General features: G+C 43.9%; 3 protein-coding genes across 4 annotated transcripts; 1 reads left to right on the top strand and 2 right to left on the bottom strand.

The window, feature by feature from the left end:
* Positions 1–2,937: 2,937 nt before the first annotated feature.
* Positions 2,938–4,916, top strand: hmox1a (heme oxygenase 1a). The gene is made up of 6 exons (XM_056288006.1): positions 2,938–3,026; positions 3,110–3,184; positions 3,359–3,470; positions 3,688–3,903; positions 3,997–4,263; positions 4,521–4,916. Exons 2-6 carry the CDS (start codon positions 3,123–3,125, stop codon positions 4,683–4,685), a joined length of 822 nt encoding a protein of 273 aa, XP_056143981.1. The 5' UTR covers positions 2,938–3,026; positions 3,110–3,122; the 3' UTR covers positions 4,686–4,916.
* mcm5 (minichromosome maintenance complex component 5) lies at positions 3,790–13,772 on the bottom strand. 2 transcript variants are annotated; one of them, XM_056287988.1, is made up of 17 exons: positions 13,467–13,772; positions 12,936–13,062; positions 12,459–12,587; positions 11,827–11,999; positions 11,377–11,532; positions 10,942–11,111; positions 10,374–10,545; positions 9,985–10,096; positions 9,719–9,862; positions 9,566–9,631; positions 9,280–9,456; positions 9,059–9,171; positions 8,782–8,910; positions 6,173–6,315; positions 5,729–5,856; positions 5,397–5,502; positions 3,790–3,828 (listed from the first exon to the last, which is right to left on the bottom strand). In XM_056287988.1, exons 1-16 carry the CDS (start codon positions 13,637–13,639, stop codon positions 5,401–5,403), a joined length of 2,214 nt encoding a protein of 737 aa, XP_056143963.1. In that variant the 5' UTR covers positions 13,640–13,772; the 3' UTR covers positions 3,790–3,828; positions 5,397–5,400. The 2 variants fall into 2 exon arrangements, with proteins under 2 accessions (XP_056143963.1, XP_056143962.1); XM_056287987.1 differs by lacking the exon at positions 3,790–3,828 and having other exon boundaries at positions 5,095–5,502.
* Positions 13,773–14,510: 738 nt separating this feature from the next.
* Positions 14,511–23,818, bottom strand: gcat (glycine C-acetyltransferase). The gene is made up of 9 exons (XM_056288000.1): positions 23,551–23,818; positions 22,461–22,591; positions 22,244–22,345; positions 20,891–21,037; positions 19,263–19,417; positions 17,638–17,720; positions 17,297–17,468; positions 16,215–16,336; positions 14,511–15,118 (listed from the first exon to the last, which is right to left on the bottom strand). The coding sequence occupies exons 1-9, from the start codon at positions 23,768–23,770 to the stop codon at positions 14,967–14,969; spliced, it is 1,284 nt and encodes a 427-aa protein (XP_056143975.1). The 5' UTR covers positions 23,771–23,818; the 3' UTR covers positions 14,511–14,966.
* Positions 23,819–26,777: the final 2,959 nt, after the last annotated feature.

The raw sequence follows: 26,777 nt of genomic DNA, 5'->3' as shown, positions 1-26,777 counted from the left end.
GGGGGCAAATAAATGCAAAATCGAGTGAGGAGAGCAGCGCCAACGAATAGCAATGCAACAGTAAACAGTGTTTATCAAGGTGGAGCTGGCCTTACCTCTTGCTGCTGGAGTGTAGCAGTGAAATGGCTGAGGTAATGATGGAGTGTTAGTATCACCTGGTTTTGACTACTGGGTATTTGAAGCGGGAACCAGAAGGCAGGGTCTGAGACTCTAGCTGCAGGGGGGTGGGTGCTGTCACACAGGATGGATTCTGCTTTCCTTAACATCCGCTTGTTATATAAATCAGACAGACTTTTCTGTTGGGGGCCAGTGATACTACTGCAGACCTTGATCACCTTTATGAGTGCATTTTTCTGTTTAACACGGAGAGAGGCGTACCAACCGATAAAAGTAATAACTGACTCAATAAAAGATCTGTAGAACAAAGTCATCAGGGATCTGTCAACACCAAACTTAGCCACTTCCTCAGACAAAAGAAAAAAGCACTGCTGGCTATTTTTGCATAGCAAATTTGTGTTACAATCAAAGTTCAGCTTGTTATCAATTATAGTGCCCAAGTACTTGTGTGACTCAACAATTTCAACCTCCTGACCATTAATCTTAGTGTTGACCAGGTTGGAGGGATTATGTCTAAAGTCAATACACGCCTTTGGTCTTGGTCACATTTAATTCCAAAAAGGCTTCCTGACACCATTTGGAGAAACAGCCTATGACAGGACCACGAGACATGTCATTCTCTTTCAGCGGACTCATAATCAGCATGTCATCTGCAAATTTCACAATGGGATGAGTTTTGAACTCGCTGCGGCGGTCATTAGTGTACAGGATGTATAGGAGAGGAGAGAGGACACAGCCCTGAAGGGAGCTAGTTGATGTGGAAGTCAAGCCAGAAAAGTGTCCAGTCACTCACTCTCTTGGATCTGTTGGTGAGGAAGTCCAAAAATCGATCCAACAATGTTGGTGTCCAACCCAAAACGTTCCACAAGCTCCTGCACAAGCAGGTGAAGCTGTATGATACTGAAGGCTGATGAGAAGTCTAGAACAAGAGTCTGGCATGGCTCTTGCTACCCTCTAAGTGACCATGAATGAAGTTAAGCAGAGTTATGGTTGCATCCTGAATCCCCCTGTTGGTTCAATATGCAAACCGTAACAGGTCGAGAAGATGCGCCGTCCTGTCCAGAAGTTCCCTTTTAAATCAGTTTTTCAAATGACTTCATAACAAGAGAGGTTAAAGCTACAGGCCTATAGTCATTCAAAGTCTTAAGATGGCTCTTTTTTTGCCATGGGAACTACTGTAGACTGTTTCCATAAATTGGGGACATTTTGATGACAGAGTGACCTATTAAAAATATAATTGAAAATAGGGCCTATTTGAATAGCACAGTGGGACAGCAGACAGAATAGAATAGAATAGAATAGAATAGAATAGGATAGGATGTCTTTAGGCATGCTCAATAATACAGGTAAGAAAACCAAAGAGGGTTAAATCAGTTCATCTGGATACGTTTATTGACAGATAGGTTTCATCATTCATCTAAGTGACATCTTCAGTCTCAACTGACTGCAGGTATTCCCACCCTTATAAACAATACAGTTGCATAATGACCGAAACCGACGACCAGTTTCACGTACAAATATGGGCGTGACCATTAACTAAAGTTTCAATGGCCATGTGTACCATTCATAGAGGATCTACAGGCCAGTGGCCACATCCTTGATAGTGAGGACCGCTGGTTTGAATGGAGAGTCAAAGAGAGGCCATCTACGTGAAGAGGGAACGACCATCTCTGAACGGGGGGGGGGGGGGGCTAAGAGTACATCTGTCGCCATCTTACAATGCTGTGACTGCAAGCATTCCCAAATCCTCTGTGAATAGTACACATGGCCATTGAAACAGCAGTGTATCAACTCTCAGATGTACGTCGCCTTGGAAAAAAAATCGCCTGCTAAATGCATTGTAATTGTAACCGAAAGCCCCCACCAGATAGAATGGAAACAAACAGCTCCTATAGATACATATGTATCTATCCTCAGCAAGTGTCAACCTCCCTTAATTAATGAACACAAACTGCTGATCAGAGCCACGGTCTTTTATCTCTGTGCACTATTGCCTTGTAAACCTTAGAGGTTAGTGTGACTCAGCTTTTGATTTCTGCCTCATGTTTACTTTTTGGCGTCCCGAGTCTGATCAGTAGTTCTGCCTTGTCATGAATAGAATAGATATACGTTTCTCATGGAAGATGCCCAACCGTAGGCCCCCACAGGATAGAATGGGAACAAACAGCTCCCGTCTGTCTATATGCACATACGTATGTCTGTATCCTCAGCAACACTGTCTAATGTGACCAAAGACGTGTATTGATTTTAGATGTAGTCCCTCCAACCTGGTTAACGCTAAGGTTAATGGTCAGGAGGTTGAAGTTGGTGAGTCATACAACTACTTGGGCACTATAATTGATAACAAGCTGAACTTTGATTGTAATACCAATTTGCTATGCAAAAAAAAAAGGCAGCAGCGCTTTTTTTGTCTGAGGAAGCCGGCTATAAGTTCGGTGTCGACAGGTCCCTGATGACTTTGTTCTGCAGATCTTTTATTGAGTCGGTTATTACTTTTCCCTTTTCATCGGCTGGTATGCCTCTCTCAATCTTCGACAGAAAAATGCACCAACAAAGGTGATCAACTTCAACCTTTTCCTAAACCTTAGAGCTTAGTGTGACTCAGCTTCTGATTTCTGCCTCCTCATGGTTTCTTCTTTGGTATCCTGACTCTGATCAGTACTTCTGCCTAGTCATGTTATGTTATGTTTCAGCACCCAGAGGTGCGGATGTCAGCACTCACACTTCCTTTTTGAATTCAGTCAGGGTCACACAAGGCGTTGACAAGCATGTATAAAAGACCAAGCAGAACAGAAAGTCAATCATCCACTAATGCCCGGAGGGACAGTAAGAGGACGGACTCGAAGCTGACCAACTCTACAAGCTATACTTTGAAAAACATCATAGAAGACATCTGCAAATCACCACAGGTAAATATATAAACTACAGCTCATAACATGGGTCGTTAAGAGATTTGTTGCGTGTATTAAATGTAATTCTCTATACTTCATAGTAATCAACCAACAATGACTACAGTGAAAGAGACGATGAAGAGCGCAAGGAAAGTCGATACGGACAGTGCGAACAGGTACAGGGATTATGCTCAACTTCCAGCAGATATGCTGAAAAATCTTAATTCAAATTCCAGTCCATAATAAGAAACAGTTTTGGGACCTGTTGAAATTCAATGTTCTCTCGGGCTATGAGCTCATGTTTAGAAGTGGTTGTTTCACTCCTTTCTTTGCTTCCCACCTCTCCTCAGTGATTTGTCGGAGCAGATTAAAGCGGCCACGCAGGACAGCCATGTCCGAGCCGAAAACACACAGCTGATGCTGAATTACCAGAAGGGGCGGATCACCCTGACTCAATACAAGGCAAGTTCAACAGCTGTCTGTAAGACTTTCCAGAAGACAATAGATGAGCAATCAATCTTGCAGATTAGCCATTTACAACTATATTTCTTTTAGCAGTATGTAGTGATCCTGATGAAGAAGGGAACAGGTTGCAAGAGTGGCACTTTAGTGTTTATGTTTGCAGACGTGTAAAAAGAGGTTTATGAAACATAATCAGCAGAATTTTCCTCTACAACAGCTCCTGCTGTGTTCCCTCTATGAAATCTACGAAGCTCTGGAGCAGGAACTGGACAGAAATGCCACACACCAGGGTGTCGCACCCATATACTTCCCCCAGGAACTTGCCCGTCTAGACTCCCTCGAGAAAGATCTGGAGCACCTGATAGGACCAGATTGGAGAAAGAGAATCGTCACTCCTGCAGCCACACAGAGATATGTACAGAGACTTCAGAAGGTAAGTTACTGAAGTGAAAGATATCCCCACCCAATGATGATGGGTTCTCCATCATCGATCCTGACTTTTTTCCCCCTTTTCTTTTTTTTTCAGATCGGGAAAGAGAACCCCATGTTGTTAGTAGCCCATGCCTACACCCGTTACCTTGGGGATCTATCAGGAGGACAAGTGCTGGGGAAAATTACCCAGAAGTCTATTGGGCTGAGTGAGGGTGTTTCATTCTTCCTTTTCCCCGGTGTGACCAGCCCTAATCGCTTCAAACAGTTGTACAGGAGTCGGATGAACAGTATCGAACTGACGGAGGAGGACAGGGCAGCGGTGCTGAAGGAGGCAGTCGCAGCCTTTGAGTTTAACATCCAGGTTAGTGAAATGATAATCACATGGAGGTGCACAAAAAGCTATCGAGTCCTTTATCGTGGACTTCAGAGTGAAGAACACTGAAGTCGAGAAAAAATGTTGAGGTCACAAAAAAAGTCTCAATCAGGGATATTTAAGATTCAAATTCTAAAAGAAAAAAAATGGAGGAAGTAAACATGGCCAGCGTAGGTGGACTGAATGCACAGTAAGCATGTTTACCAACTCATAATGTGCTGATTTGTATATCCGTCTTCCTCCAGGTATTTGACGACTTGCAGAAAATGCTAAGTCTGACAGCAGATGCAGAACACAGAACAAAGGTCAACATCCACTTCCCAACCTCTTTCATCCCATCTTTGACGCAGTTTACCGTCGGGATATGCGCTGCATTAGCCACAGTTGGAGTGGGAATGTACGTGTTGTAATTGTGTTTTCCCTGCTGCAAATACCAGAAGAACCATTTGTCTCCTTTACTCTGCAAACCCTTGTTAAACTGTACTAATGCACTTATAAATATGTATTCTATTTTGCACTTTACTTGAAGCCAAATGAAATGTTCATTTGAATGACAGAGTAAAATTACTGTATATACTATCCCATCAGATTTACATAAATGTCATAAACGTTTTTCTGTGATTTTCATTGAAATGTGTTGATTAAAGTTAATGCAAAACTCTAAAACAAACTGCCTCTGCAACCTGTTATTGGTGTAGTCAGTTGTTTTGATCGGATATTCTAATCATACTATTTCCAGTTACAAACCATTACAAAAACAAAACAAAAAACCTAATCAGATTAATTTAAACCACACAGAATGAACAAAAATCAAGCCCATAACAATATCAAATACTTTATTCTTTACAGAGCATTGAAGATCAAATCACCAGATATGTAACTGTTCTAGTACAAGACTCATAAGCCCTCGCAAAATGAACTGTCTGAATAAAACACTACAGCACTAGATCTGGGTTTAACTTGATAAGTCAGTCACAAGTTGAATGTCAAGAAGATACACAAGCTTTCATAAACAGCTGACCAATATGTAATTTGGTCACTTAGTAAGCGTAGCCAAATGGCCCATATGAAGACCAAACTATTTACATCAACAATAAGGATATCCACGTGAATACACACACCTCTCTACTTGACTCTGTAGAGCACTTTCCTCTGCATGCGGTGCTGAAGTTCTCCTCTCCTCATCATCAGGTGGAGGACTTTGAGGATGGCATGCTCTGGATACTTCTATAAAAGGCGGTAAGAAGAACAAGAGGAAGAGAGGGATGGGGGGTGGGAAATGAATCAATTCACAAACATTTCAATAAACTGAATCAGGCAAATTTGAGACTAAGTTTATCATCCTAGACCCAGAGCTACCAAGTATACTAAGCATGGAAAAATACTATACAAAACTGACTGAACCTGAGCTTGCAGAATTAAGATAATATCATTCCGAACAATCAATACCAACCTGTTTGGTGAAATCTTGGATGATGCTATGCTCAGACACCTGGGAGCCAATGGCAAAGCGCCTCTTCAGCTGCTTCTCAATACGCGAGATCATCTCCTGGTCCTCTTGAGTTGTGAAGCCTTCGGCACCTGATCACAAAATGAAGATGGAGCAGCATTGGCACAAGCCAAATGTTTGATTCTGGTGTTTTGCACTGTGAAAAATTTTGAAGCGAAAAGCACTAGCAATATACTCAACTGAGAGTCCATGATAAGGGGTCACTTTACACCATTAAATGCACTCTTAATTTTGTGATTCTCTCACTGCCACAATTTTGTACACACTACAACTTGTACTTGTCCCCCTCCCCAGTGGACAGAAAGGTTAAATTCAAATGCTATAAATGTTTTCTCATGCGATAAAATGAAAGTCATGGCATGATTCATAAACAAACCGCTTACACACCTGAAAGGCTACCAGAAAGAGCAGCATCCAGCGTGGACACCTGGAAGAGCCTGAGGGCCTCATCTACCTCTTCCTCTCCCGCCACAGCTTGCAGCTTCATCTTGGCCAAGGACTCTGCAATACGCACAACAGCCTCCAGCTGCCTGAAGTTCGAGGGAAAGAAGCACCAAGTCAGAATACACACACACACATATATATATTTATATACATATACATACACACACACACAGCACTTACAAAATTACTGAATCAGCCAATCGTGTGGCAGCAGTGCAATTCATAAAATCATGTTGATATGGATAAGGCACTTCTGTTAATGTTCACATCAACCATCAGAATAGGGAAAAAATGTGAGCTCAGTGATTGACTGTGGTATGATTGTTGGTGCCAGATGGGTTGGTTTGAGTATTTCTGTAACTGCGGATCCCCTGGGATTTTCACACACCACAGTCTCTAATTTACTCAGAATGGCGTGAAAAACAAAAAGAAAATCCAGTGAGCAGCAGTTTTGTGGATGGAAACGCCTTGTTGATGATGGCCAGACTGGTTTGAGTTGACAGACCAGTCACTCAGAAAGCCACTCTGTACAATTGTGGTGAGCAGAAAAGCATCTCAGAGTGCACAACATGTTGAACCTTGAGGAGGATGGGCTACAACAGCAGAAGACCACATCGGGTTCCACTTCTGTCAGCCAAGAACAGAAAGCTGTGGCTGCAGTGGGCACAAGCCCATCAAAACTGGACAGTGAAAACAAGGGACACCCACAAGTACATCAGAAAGAGGGCCCCCCAGGATGAAATGCTGAGTGAGTTCCTCAGACAGCAGAAGACAGAGTGGTGAGGAAGAAGAAGCGGTATCATGGAAGACTAAGCCCCTCCATGGGATGTACCATCGACGGATAGAAAACATGGCTGATAGAGAAATCCTACTATTGGCTAGAAAAGGCTGGATCGAAGGACAGCACAGAGGCTCTGATCATAGCAGCAGAATAACAGGCACTCAGCACCAGATCAGTTGAAGCAGGAGTCTACCACACCAGACAAGACACAAGATGCAGGCTGTGCAAAAGTTGCCCCTGAGACAGTCCTGTACTTAGTAGCAGGGTGTAAAATGCTAGCTGGGGAAGTGGACACTGAAAAGCATAACCGAGTGGCTGGGATAATGTACAGGAACATCCTAACATCCATTGTTAACATCCTAATGTTCGGTGTGGGAAGATGGCGGCGCGGACTCGTGTTTGAGGCGGCCTCACCCAGTGCCGATTATGCAGTGTCTTTGCCCACGTCTGCATCTAAATGTGTGTCATTGTGTTAAGTTTTTATTTTGATCGCCGATTTGATTTGGCTGGGAGAGCTGGCGCTGGATCAGCGGAGAGCTGGTCTGCTGCGGGGCAGGCTAAGCTAACTGCTAGCCCACGGCCCTGCCCGAGAGGAAACACCGAGGCGGTCTGGCGGCGGCCTCGCCCAGTGTCGACAGTGCAGTGTTTTTGTCTGTGTCGTCGTGTGGCGTGCAGGGGAGGTGTGTCGAGGGTGTCTGGATGGAGAGCCGACGTTGGATCGGCTGGGGGAGCCTGGTGTGCTGCATCCGATAGGACCAGGGACCACCTGGAGTTGCGCCTGAGGGGGAAACACCGAGGGTGGTCTGATGGGACGCGGAGGCGAGGCAGACTAGGCTAACTGCTAGCCCATGCACACCGACAGTTCCGACAGTCATCCTGCTTGGCATTCTGGATGGTGGAGTTTTTGGATTGTGTTGCACTGAGCGGACTGTGTTGATGGCGTTTTTTTTTTTGCTTTGTTCTCTCTGTAATTTTATGTTTTTGGTGGTGTTGTTTTTGGATATGTGTTTTTGTGTTGCACTGCTGTGGGCTGGGGGAAATGGAATTTCATTTCTTTTGTGTACGTAGTATATAATATGAAATGACAAATAAATTGTTCCCAATTCCTGAGGAACATCTGTACTGAATAAAGACTGGAAGTCCCCAAGTCCAAATGGTAGATATCGCCAAAGGTGGTTGAGAATGGCAGAGCTAAGAGCCAGGGATTTCAAGTTCCAGATGACAAGCAGGTGCTGGCAAACCAGACATTGTGGTGGTCGACAAGAAACAGAAGACAGCAGTAGTGATCAATGTAGCAATCCTGAGCATGAAGAACTAGATTGGACGTGGAAGGTGAAATCCACAGTAGTCCCAGTGGTAATAGGAGCACTAGGGGCTGTGACCCCCAAACTAGGAGAGCCGTTCCAGCAGATTCCAGGAGCATCTGAGGTCTCTGTCCAGAAGTGTGCAGTCCCAAGAACAGTTAAGATACTGTGCAGAACTGTCAAACTCCCAGGCCTCCGGTAAAGAACCCGAAGCTTGAGGAAGACATACACCACCCGAATAAGGGGTGAGAGGGAGATTGTTTTATATATCATATGCATTCTCAAACATATTGGTTTCTCTGTTAGTTGTGCAAAATGAGGGAATAATTGCTTGAGGCAACAAATGCCAACTTATCAATGCCAACCATTTTCATTCAGAGGTATAAATGAGTGCATGGAAAGTGTCAGAAGCTGTAACTTTATGAAGTCACTGGTGATGATATATTAGAAGAATTACATGTACATACCTGACAGTGATGGGGATGGAGGCTCTTTTGTCACTCTCTCTTTCATGCTCCCTCGCTCCACTCCTCATCACTACATATCTGTTCTTCAGTTTCTCAGCGGCAGCAGCGGAGAGACGAGGCCCGCATTTACTGTCATAGACGTGAAACATAAATTTCAGTGACTGCCACCGTCAATGACCAAATGACCAATACAAGGAATAACTGATAATTTTTTTTAAAAAAGGACAGCTGATTTTCAAGCTGGAGCCATTGTTGGGAAATCAAAACTCAGACTCACGTCCTGGCAAAGGCAATATATTTCTTATATGTGGCCAGTGGAATCTCCCCCTCTACAGCCTCTGTCTGTGTCTGAGCACTCAGATGGACATTCATCACGTGACGAGCCAAGGTCTGACAGACAAGGAATAATAGTTTATGTTAAACCTTATGGTAGTAAGGAAAATTAAGATTACCACTTTAAAGGTGGTGGTGAAGTTCACAAACATACACACATCTCACCATGTCTCTCTGCTGGTCATGTTCATCCTTGATGATGAAGATCATGTCAAAACGAGACAAGATGGTGGGCATGAAGTCAATGTTGTCCTCACCCTTTGTATCATCCCAGCGGCCAAACACAGAGTTAGCTGCTGCCAGTACAGAGCAGCGGGAGTTAAGGGTAGTGGTGATGCCAGCCTGGGTGGAATAAAAACACGATTATAACCAGATAGAAACAATTTGGTTTAAGCCCGGTGAGTGAGGCTAGACAAAATAAGGCCAAAAACCCTCCAAAACAAAACAGTACCTTAGCAATAGAGATGGTCTGTTGCTCCATGGCTTCATGAATAGCAACTCTGTCATCCTCTCTCATCTGAGACCAACAAAAACAGACATGTCTGTGACACACTATTAGATAAAAAGAGACAACTTTAATACTCGGGGCTCATCAGGGTCTTACCTTGTCAAACTCATCAATGCACACTACACCACCATCGGCCAGCACCATTGCCCCTCCCTCCATTATGAAACCTCGAGTTTGGGGATCTCTCAGTACAGATGCAGTCAGACCAGCAGCACTGCTGCCCTTACCTGAGGTATAAACCTGATAGATGGGGACAGAAAGGACACTTGGTATTCGTAATAGGTGGATAAATAAGGAAATTAACCCATTCATCTTCAATTTCCTAGGTAAACTTAATCTTTAGATCCAGCCTGATAATTTACCCCAATAGGAGAACACCTCTCCACAAACTTCAGTAGCTGAGACTTGGCTGTACCAGGGTCTCCAAGCATCAGCAGATTGATATCTCCTCTACGGGTCAGGCCATCAGGAAGCCTAAGGGACAGAAACAAAATCACATTCAAACAACGAATGGTGTACCTAAGAAAGCTGTATTTCAGTCACTTTTATGTTATTGTCCCCAGAAGAAGCCAGTGCTTACTATATTCTGCCCCTTGTATTTTTTTTTAATCTGAATATGCCTGTGGGTGAAAAATGTTGGTCTCTATGAAAAAGTAAAATACCACATATACCATGAGACATTTGTCTCACTGCCAACAGTGGTACAGAACGGTTCTGACTTGGGGTGAAATTCCTCTGCATCAGTTCTCACCTCTTCCTTGACCCACCAAACAACAGGCAGGTGATTGCCCTCTTCAAATCATCACTGCCATAAATGGAGGGAGCCACAGAGCGAGCAAGAGAGGCATAGACGTTTGGAGATGCCGCTAAAGCTCTCAGCTCCTCCTCCTCTTGTGGGGAGACTGACCCAGTAGCTCCACGACCTAGACAGATGGACAAAAAAAGAAATGCAGAAATTAAGCAACATCGCCATCAAAACAGTGTTTGCTGTTAATATTAGTTTTATGCACTTATCAAGAGAAAAATCAATGCAGGGAATGAAAAGACCCACAAGCACCTGCCACCTGCACATCACAACTCGCTGTCCTCTCTCATGACTGCACCAGCTTAACTGGTGTTAAGTACAGAGCTTTAGCAGAGCTACTAAATAGACAGGTAGAATGGGCTAAGTAATTGCTTGCCACAGATAAATAATCAGCATCTGGCTGGTGACTGGCATTACCATCCTACATAACTACTACTACTACCATCCTGCATAACATCTTGTAGTAAAGTCACACCAATATTCTGTTGTGGTTCGTTTTTGATGATGTCATTACCTGTTCCTTCCGTGTCCACCTGGATACCAACCACTCGCAAGTAGGAAGCACGGATTCCCACACCAGAACCCTTCTCTCTGCCTTTGGTCTTACTGGAAGCCACCTTCTTAATAGAGTAGATACCCATAATGGTGACTCTGTTGCCAGGGACAACACGGTCACACAAGTACCTGAGTAAAGAAACGAGAAACTGAGGTTTAAATCCATTGCCAATTATACTCGTGTATGTAAACTTCTGACTGTATCATTACACGTCTCACCATATGATAGCACCAACCACTGTTATGGCAAATTAGTTTGTATAAATAAAATTCAACAGTTTGTATAATTACAATACAATGAATCAGATGAGGACTTGTTTAGACTAAGATCCCGATGTGGATTTGTACAACAGGGATGAGAGAGAAAATGCTACTTGGAGAATGGGCACTTTACCTGTCGCAATAGAGCTGCAGGTGACGGGGCAATTCTCCGTGTGGCACTGCGTCGGGAGATTCCTGAAGGCGAAGTGTTTGGAAGTCCACACACACACAGCGGTCTGGGATGATGAAGTAAGGGTCCATAGGACATTTCACTCTACCTGCATTGTCGCTGAGAAGAGGGGAGAGAGGATTTATTACAAAAGTAAAGCAAAGATATGGGGGAAAAAACCAAAACAGATCTTACTCCCCTCATATGTTTTTGCCCCCTGAAACTCACACCTGGCAATTTTTTATTTCATTGTTTGTTATTCAAATAGCTATAAAGTGTGTGACTTATTTTCCCCAACACAAGCACATACACAAAATATAAGTACACTTAAGTCATTCCTGACATCAAACACTCCATATATATATATATATATATATATATACACACACTGAAAACTTAGGTGGTCAAACTTACGTGTTGCACTTGCGTGGTAGAGCATAGCCTTGCAGGCCCGGGGGCAGAAGAATGTTACTGATGACAGAGCGACAGCCACGACACTGCAGACATACCCTGGTAGCTTTGGCTTTAATCGCTGTGGCTGAGATGATGATACCAGGCACTTTCACCAGGCGTGACACCTGTTCAGACTGGAAAATAGAGATGTGAAATTTGGTTACTTTGGGTGAAAAAACTAAGAAGAAATGAGGGGGATTAAAGAAATGTAGTTGCATTTAGCTTGCAAACGTGCTGAATCTCGGCCACCCTATTTCAGATTTCTACCTTACAATGTCTCATTTTTTTCCAAAGTAGAACCATGCCATTTCTGCAAGAATTAACATTAAACATGCATTCTATGCACACCAACGCCTCAAGTGCTGACATGTGACGCCAAACATTTACACAAAGTCTATAGAATGTAAAACTAAAAATCCCATGGGTTTGTGCTCACTAACCAAGACCCCAATCCTGCGAAAAGGACCACAACTTCATAGGATGGGAAGGTCTTAAATCATTTAAGCTTTATATGCAAGCACACTGTCTTGCTTGAAGTCAACATACAAACCCGGGCTCAGGACTTAGTTTCCACACGAAAATCAGTTTCTTACCTTGAGGCCACGGATGGAGCCAGAGTGGGCATCACTTTTAAGCATAACCTGGATGTCCTCCATCGCCTCCTCCCCTACAGGCCTTGGACGGGTCACTTCATCAGCCACCTCCTTTGCTGCCTCCTCCAGCTGCCAGTCAGATTATGAACAAATGGTTGCTATTTTTAATACAAGGGGACGGTTTCTTAACTAATGGCTTGCTGATTTGAAATGATTGTTTGACACATTCATACGTGAAGCCCCAAGTTATTCTCATTCACAAATTACAGTCGTCACATTAATTCTGATCACTACCAGTCAGCTTTGTGCATTAAACCCATCTCAACAGGGCAAAGACGGTTTTGTATATTCTGATCATTTTGATTCTTGGACCGCTTCAATGAAAAATAATATAACATTTTCAACGAACTATCTTGGTTGGGGTATATCACTCAGCTTTCACAACACAATTCGACAATTATGATCATGCTCCCTCACCAAAGGCAAGTTCTCGGTGGGCAGCTTGTGAAGGCAGTCGGACAGGTCCTCATCAAAGCTGGCAAGATCCTCCAGCTCCACCTCTACCCAGTACTCCCCTAGAGTATAATGTCTCTTCAGGTCATCTCTGAGGGAAAAACACAGGTGAATTGCAGTTTAACCATCATCTGGTGCACTGTGAGGGGGGAGGGGGGGGAACTCAACTCAGCAATTTCTAAAAATGGTGGAAGTGGTGAGGAAGTTGGCCTCTTCATAGCACTGAGAAAGGCCCCGATCTGGATCAGTCTCACAATGTCAACTATTGTTAGCCGGACGATTAGTATTGGTCATTTGGATCACATCTCCTTTGCAAACATCAGCGACTGAAACGGTGACTAATAAAGAGGGATAGTGGGTAAAAATGTGAGGTGATCTTTGTCTTGAGCCAAAGTTGAGAGAAAGTTGAGGTGCAAACACAGTACACGTGACTCAGCTGTTACTCACATAAGAGTCCGTCTACTCCTTAGTCAAGTTTACATTTATCGATCCTACCTGTATTTGTATGTGAATCCGGTGCGATCGGTCCCAACTCTGAACTGCCGGAGAAATTCACGGAACCGTTTCTTGATCTGGGCCCGCTTCGTTCCCGTCTCATCCGCGCCGGCTCCCTCTCCGCCGCCAAAGCTGTCACTATAGTAGATTCCGGGATCGTCAAAACCAGACATGTCGAGGCAAAATGACCGACAAGGTAAAGAGGATAAAGTTGCTGGCGGTAAATGTATTTCAGCTTTTTGCTCTTTTAAAGCAAAGCCTTCCAATAGGGCGGAGAAGGTAAAACACGCTACGTTGCCCACGTCGTCTCTTTCGCGGCAAAACTCCACCAGCGTGTTCCCGCGAGTTGGTTTCCACACGCCCCACCCTCCAAGTCGCCGATTGGCCGAAGCAAGGGGTTGCTGTTTTGTTATTGGTCGACTGGCTCTGAGGAACGCGTCATATCTCAATATGAGGGTGGGACTTAAATACCGGTGGCGCGAAAATGACAACAGGAGGAAGTAGCGGGGCGGAGCCGTGAGCTGAACGACACGCGGTTGGACAACAAAATTACAACCGAGACATCCTGGCTTTTATACTGACCAACAGAATGTCAAACGCATCCTTTGCATCATATTAACTGTATTTGCGGCCAAGCAATAGGACAATCCAAGTGACCACTGACTCTTTCCGTGGAACCAAGATATGGTAGCTTTACAGACATTCCTCAGTGGGAACAAAGAGTTACTACAAATCAGACCAGCTGGCTTGGTCAAGTCTGGGGTTTGCACGCTTCCAGATCTTCAAAACAAAATCGCTGCAGAAGCAATTGCACAGAAAAACACAAAACAGGAAAGAAAAAAAAATCTTAAGTCATGTGACAACTGATGGGCAACCGAAACACTGCAACATAGACGGAAATAAAATGTGGTTTGTGTGTTTAGATTCAAACGGTGAAAACGCTCTCCCTCTGACGTCACTCTTTTCCAGCGGCATCGCTGAGGTCTTTAACCCTCCTTATCTGGATCCAAGCGACACAGGACAACACGTTTATCGTACAATTTATTAAGTCTTATTCAACGCAACTAACTTCTGTGTTTATTAAGGAAATGCACTTTAACCCTGTTGATTACACTTTACTGTCATAGTAAGGGAATTAAGAATTTCTCTTGACTGCATGTTAACATTTTTAAATGGAATATTGTGTCTCCTGTTGCAGGCTATACATATTAATCACTCGCTTCAACAATTTATACAGCTTGCCACCAAAATACCCTGACTTCAACTTGGTTAGCAAAAGTTGTTTATTAAGCTTAGAAGCACAAACACAAAAATAACATTGACCACAGCTGACCGGTCAACGTGGCATATCTTTCTTCAACATCATTCGTGGGTCTAATAAGTAACAGTCCCATACCCTGTAACAGTCTGTATGGTCGGCAATGGCAAACACCTCGGTTTGTTTTTAATTACTTGGCTGCTGGCTGCTAAATCCATCTGGTTCTTCTCCCTCTGTAACACTTAAGATACAACTCCATGCTTTCGGCCCGTCTGGATGAAAGCGTCAACACAGTGGTCTATGTCCTCATCCGAGTGTGCAGCTGAGATCTGGACACGGATTCTGGCCTTGCCCTTGGGCACCACTGGGTAGGAGAACCCAATCACATATATTCCTGTGGAGGATAGAAAGGTGTAAAAAAAAAGTTATATTACAACTGTAATTCACAACTAAATCACCTGAATCACAGCGAAAGAAATTATGACCCGTAGACCGTTATTGCATGGTTTAATTTAGTTGGTTGTTATTTAAGGTACTCCCAGTTCTCCAAATCATAAGCTCAGGACAGTAAATTAAAGTAACATGTCTCCCTCTACCGGTTGACACGTGTTACTGCATTTGTAAGTCGCACCATCTGAAAACGGCCAGTTTCTGTGCATGAGACGAGCGCTCGCTGAATGTTTTCCTTAAGTTGGAATTTTAAATATCAATTTCTAGGTACAAGTGTCGATGCATTTGAAGGGTTTCCTCCCAAATATTGTATATATCAACCAGAAAACACGCTGCTCTTCATGGTTCACTGCTCACCACTTCAAAAATACTGATTACAAAATTGACATGTATGGATTCTGTGCCTTTGTATATTTATGGAAATGTTTTGGCTCAGTTACAAAAGAAAGATTTGCAATTTATTTAATAAAATTCTCTCTGTCTCCCTCTACTATCAACTGCCTTAATTTCCATGGGGAACACATTAATGTTAGGCTACTCTGGTTAGAAAATGAAATCTTTGGAATCTTGGATTCTACTGTATTACATGCGTACGTAGGTAAAAATATTACTTACAGTACAATTTACAAGAATTGTTTGTATTATAAAAGTTATAGCTGCTGAATTGATTTTATGGACCCTAATTACAACAAGTTCTAAAAATACTATCATGTGATGTCATGGAACCGATACCAACCATATGAGTGACATGAGTCAGCTGACTGACCTACATTTTCCTCTTTATGACCACAGCACCACCTTGATGGTGCCATGATAAAAACAAAATAAAATGGCTTGCGTCGTATGATTACGATATTCATTTTGTTCTACAACTTCAACTAGACATTTTGATTTGATGGCAATCATTTTTAAAAGGTGTCACTCTCAAACAGCGGACATGTCATTTTAGCACGAAACCCTTCATATATATTATCAGCTGTTCTCAAAACCAACAGTTAAGCAGAAGAAGAGGACCGTTAAGGTATTCATTACTGTCTCACCATGTTTCAGCATGTCGTCGGCCATTGAAGAGGCAAGCCGTGCATCCCCTAGCATCACAGGGCAGATGGGGTGTGCCGAGCCTGCGATGGTGAACCCCGCCTGGGTCATTTTGTGTCTGAACCTGAGTGGGAAGAAAGGCGAAAACACACAGGATCAGCTGTAGAACAACAGTCCTGGAGCCGCCAGCGATTCAGTCTCACACCAAAGACTTCAGCGTAGCCCACACTTGTTAGAAGGGTGTACCTAGCCACCACAGAGTAGCTGATACAATATTATTTAATACTCAGCAGCACAGGGGATATGATTAAATGTGTTGCTAGGGTCGAGGTTTAGTTAAACGAGCGGAGGCCAGAGGGCAAATTTCCATTTTAAACAATATGGTGGATGAAGCGATAAAAAACTGTTTTCATCTAAAAAGAAATGCTGTGCAAATACATTCTCCAGTGATCAGGGAACAATAGCACAATAAGGCCTACAGGCAGCTGTGGGTGTATTGACATTTCTTTTTCTCAAGTATCTGGAGGGACAAGGTCAACAAACGAGACAAGAACGAAAATTATTTCTCCCACACATACAAGAGGGACGACCTCCACTCTCCTCCAACCTCCAAGTACAACCTCCAAATCGTTTTATCGCGTTCCCCTTCAGCTGCGTTATCCAACATGCATTATGCACAAATAACAAATTCAAGAAAGCCTCGTTTGCTTTTGTCAGCAGGCCTGTGTCAACAGTTGCACAACTCCACTGTGTGTGACGGCGGGGGAGTCAGTAACTGCTCAAGAGTCTCAAAAGGGAAAGCGGTGTTGTTTTTAGATTTGCAAGCATTTGTTCTACGAAGACAAATGATGGGTTGTGAGTGGTTTCATCGGCCCCCAGACTCAGGAATCTTACCATCATACAAAGAAGCTTGCAACTCTTCAGTTCAAGTAAAAACAGTAGCAGCAAAAATAAAACCCCAAAAAAACCACCCAAACTGTTACAAGGGGTTTCAACGGACAACACTGATAAGCTACCAGTGGGCGTTTCCCCACATACACCGAGGCACGAAGGTCTGCTGCCTCCTCCCCCTGTAAAAACCCACCTCATTGTTTTGGCTATCATGCTTTCTGCGATTTCACTAGACGCGAGCAGCAGCTCCACGGCCCGAGTGGCACAGCCCACCACGGGAGGGGGGAGGGAGTTCGAGAACAGGTATGGACGTGAGCGCTGTCTAAGCAGGTCAATCAGAGGTTTAGGGCCAACAGTGTATCCACCTTACAAGAGAAAAGACAAAAGAGAAAGATGTTAAAATCACACGATAGTCTTCTCAAGATGAGTCTGCGGAGACTCATCCTGAGCTGCGGCAGTTCTTGAGGTGTTCGGAGCTGGGATATCTATGTAACCAAACTATGCTATAAATCAGTCAAACAGAAGGAGGCATACCAGCTGCTCCTCCAAGCGCTTTTCCCAGGGTGGAGTTTACAATGTGAACTCGGTCCATTACTCCCAGGAGCTCATCTGTTCCTCTGCAAAAACCATTGAACAGTATTATCAGTCCATCTCATAACATTATCTTCTCATAATTATGACACGTTACTGACTACAGGTCTAGCGAAGCTCTTGATAATTGAGGCTAGCATAAGACATTTATCAGGTCTCCAGGCAAAAAAAAAAAAAAAACCCAAAACAAAACATCCAGGAGGCTCCTAGACCAAAAATATTTTAGGAGCCAAATCAATTTTTCAGGAGCCAAAATATAGTGATGTCATATGCTACATTGTTAAAGGGCTGCCTCACACTGCTTTGGTCTTTTCCCTCTGTACCGTCTGCCTTCATTTGCTCTGCCTTCCATAGTCCATGCCAGCGTTTCACAAACTCCTCCTGGAGGACCACTTGTCCTGCGTGTTGTCCTGATTTAAATGATCCGTTTGTTATGAAGCAGCTTCAGGAGTTCGTACCGAGTCGATCATTTGAATCAGCTGTGTTGGAGCAGGCCGAGCCATGACGCAATCCCCGGCGTTTCTTATGTTGTCTTTATTGTCACCACGCTTCGTCACGGTTTCTTTTTTAAAATGACTCGAACCGCTCATGAACTCTGTTTTACCAGCGGTCTCTTGTCCTACTCGAGCACAAAATGTGCAGCACATTTTCCCCTTGTGATAACGTAACCAGGCCAACTCTTGCAGCCAAGCCGCTAGGGATGGGAGCCGCAGGGAAGGGAGAGGACGACTCCGCTCGCCACACTTGGTTATCCTCATCTGTAAAGGACTGCACACCGACTGAATCGGGCTGGGACGACTCAAATGTCACTTGAGAACTTTCACTTTCACCTCGACATCTGATGTAGAGGAGGCTGGGTTCGGACAGGCAGGGGGTGAGAAAAGTCTGTTTTTCGTCTGCACATTTTGTTTTCTTGGCAGCTGGCCAACATTGGCTAAAAGGTTAGCTAATTACGCAGTTAGCTACATCTAAGTTCCAAATTCAAACTCCATCGAACTAAATGAAACACCGTTCATACAGTCAACACTTCACATTTTTAACCCGATAAACGTGACGTTAAACTATCTTCGACCGCTGTTTCTGTTCACCTATACAGCTGACGCTTCAACCACCGTAGGACAGCAGCGCGGAGAAGTTTATGTATTGGAAACCGTACAGGGGTTCACACGCTGGGTCAGGTAGATGGAGAGTTCAGTACACAAACAAATCGGGTGGGCATTTCTTTTTTTTGGCTTGTGGGTAATGGTGGCCAGTGGTGACTGGCAGGGGAAAAAATGGTGGCAAAATTAAAAAGTTAGTCGCATTGGCGACCGTTTTAGTCGCCATCTGGAGCCCTGTTCATCATTAAGCGCCACCCAATGACTGCTGGGACAGGCTCCAGCATCCCCGTGACCCTGAGTAACGGATGGATGGACAATCCATATCTGTCTCATCTTCTACAGGTATGGACTAAATGTGTTTAGTTTTTGCTTTAAGTCTGCAATACCTTTTGTGTCACATGCAAACACTACTGACCACACTGACCTTTGTCCTTGAATCACTGATTTGAATTCTTCACTTTCACTTACCTGCCCCGGAGACCCAGGAAGCCAGTGGCGTGGCACTCATCGATGAAGACCATGGCTCCGTACTGTTCGGCGAGGTCACAGATTCCCTGCAAGGGCGCCACATCCCCATCCATTGAGAACACTCCATCCGTCACCACCAGACGCATACGAGATGACTGCGGGAGTAAAGAGGGTCAAGGGTGATCAGTGGAGCAAAGAATTAGCCCTTGTACAATATAATCAATACGTCACTTCTACATCCCCCAATGGCCTCAGAGGGACAGATTTTTATGCACCAAGGACATAAAATGAAGTGAAAAAAACACACTTAAAGGGAAATTTCACTGATGGTTTTGTGTAAGTGCAATCAGCACTGATGAATAATGCAGTTGACTGAATGAATAAAGTCCCCACTGGGTACTATATTGACAGAGAAATCGGTGTTGTCCTGCACACAGTCTTCCCCACAGTGCCTACATGTACTAGACAGCATTGCGTGTAAACCTCGGTATCATCATCGTTAAAATCCTCTGCATTAATGATGCAGGATGTCATTCCCACCATCCGAAACTTAGCTTAGCCGAGAGAAGGAGAATGTGCGCTAGGCTGTAGTTTTTCTGGCTGCCAACTGACATCGCGATATGTCACTTGGCGGGCGGGAAAAAAAAGACTGTTTCACTGCCGCCCAAGGGATGCAGATACGATTGAGAACACTGCAGGTGATTCTCATGTGGTTTCGCCGTCTGTCACAGATGGACAAAGATAAGGTTGAAAATCGGTGAACTTTACCTTTAAGTGCAGAGCTACTCAGTCACGTGCCATAGAGGGCCATGCGTATGCAGGTTTTCTTTCAAACTGAACACTACATGGTCTCTACTACTTTCGGCTGCTCCCGTTAGGGGTCGCCACAGCGGATCATCCGTTTCCATTTCTTCCTGTCTTCTGCGTCTTCCTCTGTCACATCAGCCACCTGCATGTCTTCCCTCACCACATCCATAAACCTCCTCTTTGGCCTTCCTCTTCTCCTCTTCCCTGGCAGCTCCATATTCAGCATCCTTCTCCCAATATACTCAGCATCTCTCCTCCACACATGTCCAAGCCATCTCAATCTTGCCTCTCTTGCTTTGTCTCCAAACCGTCCAACCTGAGCGGTCCCAACACTACATGGTCTATTACACTTAATTAACACACCTACTAATTAGTGAAATCAGCTGATGCAGTATTGAGTTGGACAGAAAACCCGTGTACACACGGCTCTAGGACACATGGTTGAGTATCACCTGCTTAAATGCATGCACGGCTAATAAGGCAAAGACTGATGCTTAAAGAGCCATTGCATAATTTTAAAGGAAGAGCACATTGAAAGGAGTCATAGTGGCTAAATAGAGCGGAAACTGCTTTCTCTGCAGGTTTAGAGGACGGTTCATTATGTAAACAGTGAGGCCCTTGGTTTTTGGATAATCTATCACTCAACAGGAGAGACTAGACTTCACCATTAAAAACGATTCAACGTGTCCTAAGTGAGCATAACAAAACTTGACATGATATTGATTATGACTGATTATGGGTACAGCCTTTAGCAGTAAAATCCTGTTTGGCTGAGAGGCCCGTGAGAGGTTCCTACACGGCACTTTTTTCTGCTGCTTTACCTGGGACTCCTTGAGCTTGGTCTCCAGATCGTTGAGGTCCATGTGTTTGTAGCGGAACCTCTTGGCCCGACACAGCCGGATCCCATCAATGATGGAGGCATGGTTCAGCTCATCAGACAGGACAGCATCGTCTGGGCCCAACAGAACCTGGTGTACAGTGAAAGACGAGCAATGACGTCTTAAGGGACTATTTCAAGACAGTAGTGTTTTTAACAGGCGTCATGAAAAGAGGAAAGAGAGCGGAATGACGGGAAAGTGAGATGTGGGTTGACAAGCAGCACAGGTTATGAGGCGACGTCAGAACTGTTAAATTACCAATATCAATGGGCTACTAATGATTTTCACGACAGCACCCCATGTCATTGTGGAATTGTTTCGAGTCATCGACTAGTGCATTAAATCCCAGATTCGGGCCTTTCTGACTAGACCAAGCTAGTCTGACTGAGTCTGAGTCTCATCACCAGCCAGTCAGACTAGCTTGGTCTAGTCAGAAAGGCACGAACTGAGGAAGTCTCTTGGATGAGAGGCGAAACGTCTTCACGGATATATACCAAATCCAGTTGCACTTGATTCAACTCCTTTGGATAACCATGACCAGGATGAATGAGAACATTCACAGACAAGTACAGACTTAACAGTGTGTCAGCTAATAAAAGCTGCAGCTTCTCAAGACCAAGAAAAGGCTTGTCTGTCGAGTCCCAAACTGCTGGAAAAGTGAAGGGGGTTAGCCCGAGCAAACATCTCTCCTGTGCTTCAGACTACGGTCTGGAAGCTGAGCAGGGAAGGCTAACGGTACGTTTTTTGGCTGCTATGTAAGGCTAGCTAAATTTATAGGTAGTACAGGGTCGTCCCTACAAGTATAAGGCTTAGGCACAGCACCCAAGACGTTTTGGGCACCACCTAAGCCAAATGAGTGTAAAATCAATGTGGAGAGCATCAAAACTAACTAAATGACTTTTCCCAGATGTAATGGTTGTAATTGGTCCCCAGTGGAGTTCTTTGGCAAGTTTTGTCTTTAAGCTTTTTGGGTGTTGTTCTTTTTTATAAAAACAACATAAAATGTTCTTGGAGGACGACCCCCAATCCCCCCCCTAAAATTTTAAGCTATTCCAACATGTGGAATATGGGCCGGCATCGCATGCTCGTGGACATACAGCACAGCTGCTGCAAAGAATTCTAGGGGACACACTGCAAGTACACAAGCATGGATTTTTGACCACTGAGCTACACAGACACTAATGAATTTTTCTGGTGCAGGTGATAACCATTAATTGACCTGTCTAACAATCACAACAGCTGAGTTCGAAAATAAACAACTGTGACCTCAAAGATGTAGCTGAAATAATCACGCACCTCAAATAGCCCAGCATTGGCATCAAAACAGCTGGCATAGAGGATGCAGTCCTCCCGCTCATGGAACTCTGCTAACTTCTGCTCCAGATTTTTATGAATACCCTGTCGATCACATCACAATAAGTGAGATGGCGTAGGTATATTAGATATTGTATAGTATTTTAACATACATGGATCAGACAAATGTGCTGATTGAAAAATGTTAAGGCCATCACACCTGTGTGCCACAGATGAACCTGACAGAGCTCAGTCCTGCACCATAGGTCTTGAGAGCATCAATCCCGGCCTGCACCACCTCTGGGTGACTGGATAGACCAAGGTAGTTGTTTGCACAAAAATTCAATATGGCTGAGAGAGAGAGGGAGGGAGGGAGGGAGGGAGAGTGAGTGTCATGAGTGTGAGGTGGCACAGAAAACCACAGGTTAGCAGGCCAATCTTTTTGTTTTATGTCCTCAGTGGAGCCGATTGTCCAGCCAGCAACTCAAAAGCACAGAACAGCAACAGCCTCTGTGAGCTTGTATGTCTGACTGGGCTGCAACCCATGAAACCTACGCCAACAACACACAGAGAGGAAGGTAGGGTGACAAAAGACTACATAAACATTGGATAGTGAGGTCGGTGTCCAGCGGAGTTCAACACATGACAGCACATGGCATGCAGTCAACAGCCCATTCATAAACCAGCACCGTCAGTCTCTGGATAATGTTCACAATGATGCACAAGCGTCAACACCCGCCACCTTGCTAATACTATTACCCAACATCTATAGTAGCTACTACTACACAGTTTGAATGTACTACTACCGGCTGCCGCCGCTAGGGGTCGCCACAGCAGATACGGCACACTACAACACTTTATTTACAGAACGAATTAGCTTAACCGTGTTTGGATGTTACGAGTTACACGTGGTGGTATCTTTGGTAACGGTTAGCCAAATGAATTTCAAGGCGACCTAAAACGAGTTAGTTAACGTTTTTGAAATGAAATCTATTCTCGGTGACGAAAGACGAGTTGCGTTTATTTTGGACGGGAGACGACGATCGGCAAAGCCGCGCTCGAACGGCGAGTGAAGCGCGAGAGCGCATCGACTCCTGCCGGCAAGAGGCGCACAAAAAAAGTCGCACTGCCACAACAGAGGAGAGACACGTGTCACACTGGGCAGGTTTCCAGCACATGGCGGGAGCATGTGACGTCCATCTGTTCTCTCCGCCAAATCGGTTACTATGTCGACATTCGGGGGGGGGGGGGATCCGCTCTGAGGCCACGGGGGGGGGGGGGGCCGTCCGCATCACACCGTCGCTACTCACTGCCACGGCTGCCGTCCACGCTGATTTGGGGACCTTGCCTGGACGTGATAATTCTCTCCCCTTTCCACGTCCCTGCCGCCCGGATCCCGTCGAGCTCGTGCTCCAGAACCGCCCTCGCTTCCGCCACGGCGGCGTACTGCCGGTTCGGGATTTGCGCCGAGGCTCTTAAAACCCCTTTAAACGGGCTAACAAGTCGAGGCACGGCCGATCGCAGAGACATGGCGAGGTTGTGGCGATGTGTCGGTCGCGAGCGAATCGGGCCCGCGCTCGCGCGCGTCTAAACTTCGGAGAGGGCGCGGTCACGCCGCCAGCACGTAGAAAATCGTATTGCGCATCTACGTTTCTTTGTACGGTATCCCATTCTGCTGTAACGTGGGCACGTTTTAAAAATTCATCAGCCTATTTTCAGATGGATTTTCATTTCTTTTCTTTTTTTTCAACACCTGTTATGAATAATCGCCAAATGTGACATTTCTTTGCAAATAAGAAAAATGTATTATTATTACAAAGTTTAGTTAAATGATAACACATTCTTGGCCTCGTCAAGATCACCGCTTATAAATGGACAACAGCTCTCAGATAAAAAAATAAATAAGATAAATATAAGCTAGACGGACTAAAAACCAACCGACTAAAATAAATATAAATTTGCAACATAACTCAAAGTAGTTGAGTTCTTTGCTGAATACGAACTTTAGACATTTTTTGGGTGACAATTTGGAATTATGAGACCGCAAAACCCACCAGGCCCATAAAAAGTAGGTGTTATTCTAACAGCATAACTGCTGCTACAGCAAGATTGAGTACTTGTCATATCGTGTGGGTTTCTTTTAGTGAATGAAGTAATCAAATGAAATTTTAAACTAATTTTAAACATTACCATGAATATTCACTGATATGTGTGTGCATATATAATAGTATATAAATAAATGAATAAATCATACAAATATATATAAATAGAGAGTGAGAGCGAGAGAGAGAGAGGTAAAGGTAAACTTTGTAGTACAAAATAACAGGCTGTAAAAGTAACTGTATATTTGCCAATTAACCATGAATACCCTAGCAATATTCATTGTGCAGCATCATATCAAATGCTAACAAGAAACACTCAGTAGAGCAGTATGTTAGCTCCACATTTTTTATATTCACCAAAGGCTAATCACACCCACTTCAATGCCCACTTTGGCCATGTCAATGTGAAAGTTAAGTAGTTTTTCCCCCTTGCCCCATGATCAACCTTTTCATACAATTTTATGCAAAAAAATTTCTTAATTTGTACAGTTTTCACAGTTCCATTCTTCTGCAGTGGTGTCCAAAACTTTGTGTGGAAAATGGGTTGGTACTGCAGCTGCTGCACTGCATCATCACCTCTCTGTTGTGTGAGGTCCTGCAGATAAAATGAACCTCCACCTGAACTGTGGCACTTTCAGGGTTTGCCCGTATGTTTTTGTGAGGAAATACTGGAGCCTTTTGGTTCTGCAAAGCTCTGTACAGAGTTGCTTTTTTTATGGAATTTGTTATACCTGCCTATGTAGAACTGAATAGGAATTTGTTATGATTTTAGCTTCTAGTTTTTATAAATAAAAAACCCTGCAGAAAAAAAACTTGAAAATCAGCATGGAGGTACTTGGGGGCAGGTTGTACAAGAATACGGTGGAGTTTGCTGATAACAATTTAATTTGCTTTTTTTATGGAATGTTTTAAAATCTGTCTAAGTAGAAATGAGGGGGATTTTGTTATGATTTTAGCACCTAATCATTAAAAAAAATGCTGTGGTAAAACAACATGAAAATCATCACAGAGGTACCTGGGGACACGTTGAACAAGAATATGGGGAGTTTGCTGAAAACAATCGATTTGGATTTTTTTTTTATGGAAATTTTTCCATATCTGCAATTGATAACAACGTACACACAGGACTTCCGCATCTAATTATTAAAAATGCTGCGGTAGAACAGCACGAGAATCATTACAGAGGTACTTGTGGACGTGTTGTACGAGAATATTGTGGAGTTTGCTGATAACAATTTGATTTAATTCTTATGGAACTTGTCAAATAAGCCTGTGTAGAAGTGAACGGGTTACTGTATAAAGCAGTGTAGACGCGCAATCCATTTTTTAAGTGTGGATGTCGTGACCGCGGTGTTGACACCGCTCCTTTAAGTGAACTATGTGAGCCGGCTCTTGTCTGAGAGCCGATTTCTTTCTTTCTTTCTTTTGTAAGTTAATACAACAGAATAACAGAATAATAGGACGATCCTATTAAGTATTTGTTAGATACGACCCAGAAACTTCCCAAGCTGGTAATAACATTAAGAGCCAAGCATGGGGAGACTCTGTATGTTGCGCCGACCGCCAACACAAGACGCCTGCCGCCCACAGTGACTGCTGGGATAGGCTCCAGCGGCCCCGCCACCCTGAGGGCAGGATAAGCGGCTCGGATAGGCTAATGGATGGGTGGAATACACATGTAAATGGTGAATGGACTACATTTTATATAGCGCTGTTCTACGTGTACACATGCGTTCGATGTTTTTACAATATCTAAGGTTTTTATATCAGACATAATGTAAAATTATGGTATTCTGGAAATTATAAGATTTAGTAGAATTACATTGAATAATTTAAGTGATATATATATATATTGTAACGTGCATGAATAAGTAGACACGTTGGTCCTTGACTAACGGGTCGGACCCTTTAGTCGACTGGTTAACGTTGTCGCTTGCGGAGCGGGAGACACGGGTACGCGTCTCGACTGCGGCAGTTCCTGTGGTTGCCCCCCGAGTTTGCTACAATATATATATATATATATATATATATATATATATATATATATATATATATATATGCAAACATACCAATCATAGGCCAGAACATTGCTAAATTTGGCTGAATTATAAAAGCCAGAAGTGGTACTAAATAAAGAGCGTTTGAGAGCACCGGCTCCTATTGCTGAGCTCAGCCAAATGATCGGGCCTCATGTATCAATCGTTACTATGGGCAAATTTGTGCAACACCCATGGAAGTTTTTAGCCCTCATAATTGTATGTCAGACAGTAGCGAAGCATGACGGTTATTTGTAATTCCTTCCTCCTGACATCTACTGTCTACCTCTTGCAACGAGCAATCAATCGCCCAGGCCTGCAAAGACATCAGTGTTAGCCAATCGGTGTCTATAGGTTACTGGTCTCTGAGACAAACTCCGGGGCTAAAAAATCCCATGG

This window comes from Lampris incognitus, chromosome 10 (genome assembly GCF_029633865.1).
Source record: "Lampris incognitus isolate fLamInc1 chromosome 10, fLamInc1.hap2, whole genome shotgun sequence".
NCBI lineage: Eukaryota > Metazoa > Chordata > Actinopteri > Lampriformes > Lampridae > Lampris > Lampris incognitus.
This window is presented reverse-complemented; position numbering and strand designations above follow the sequence as displayed.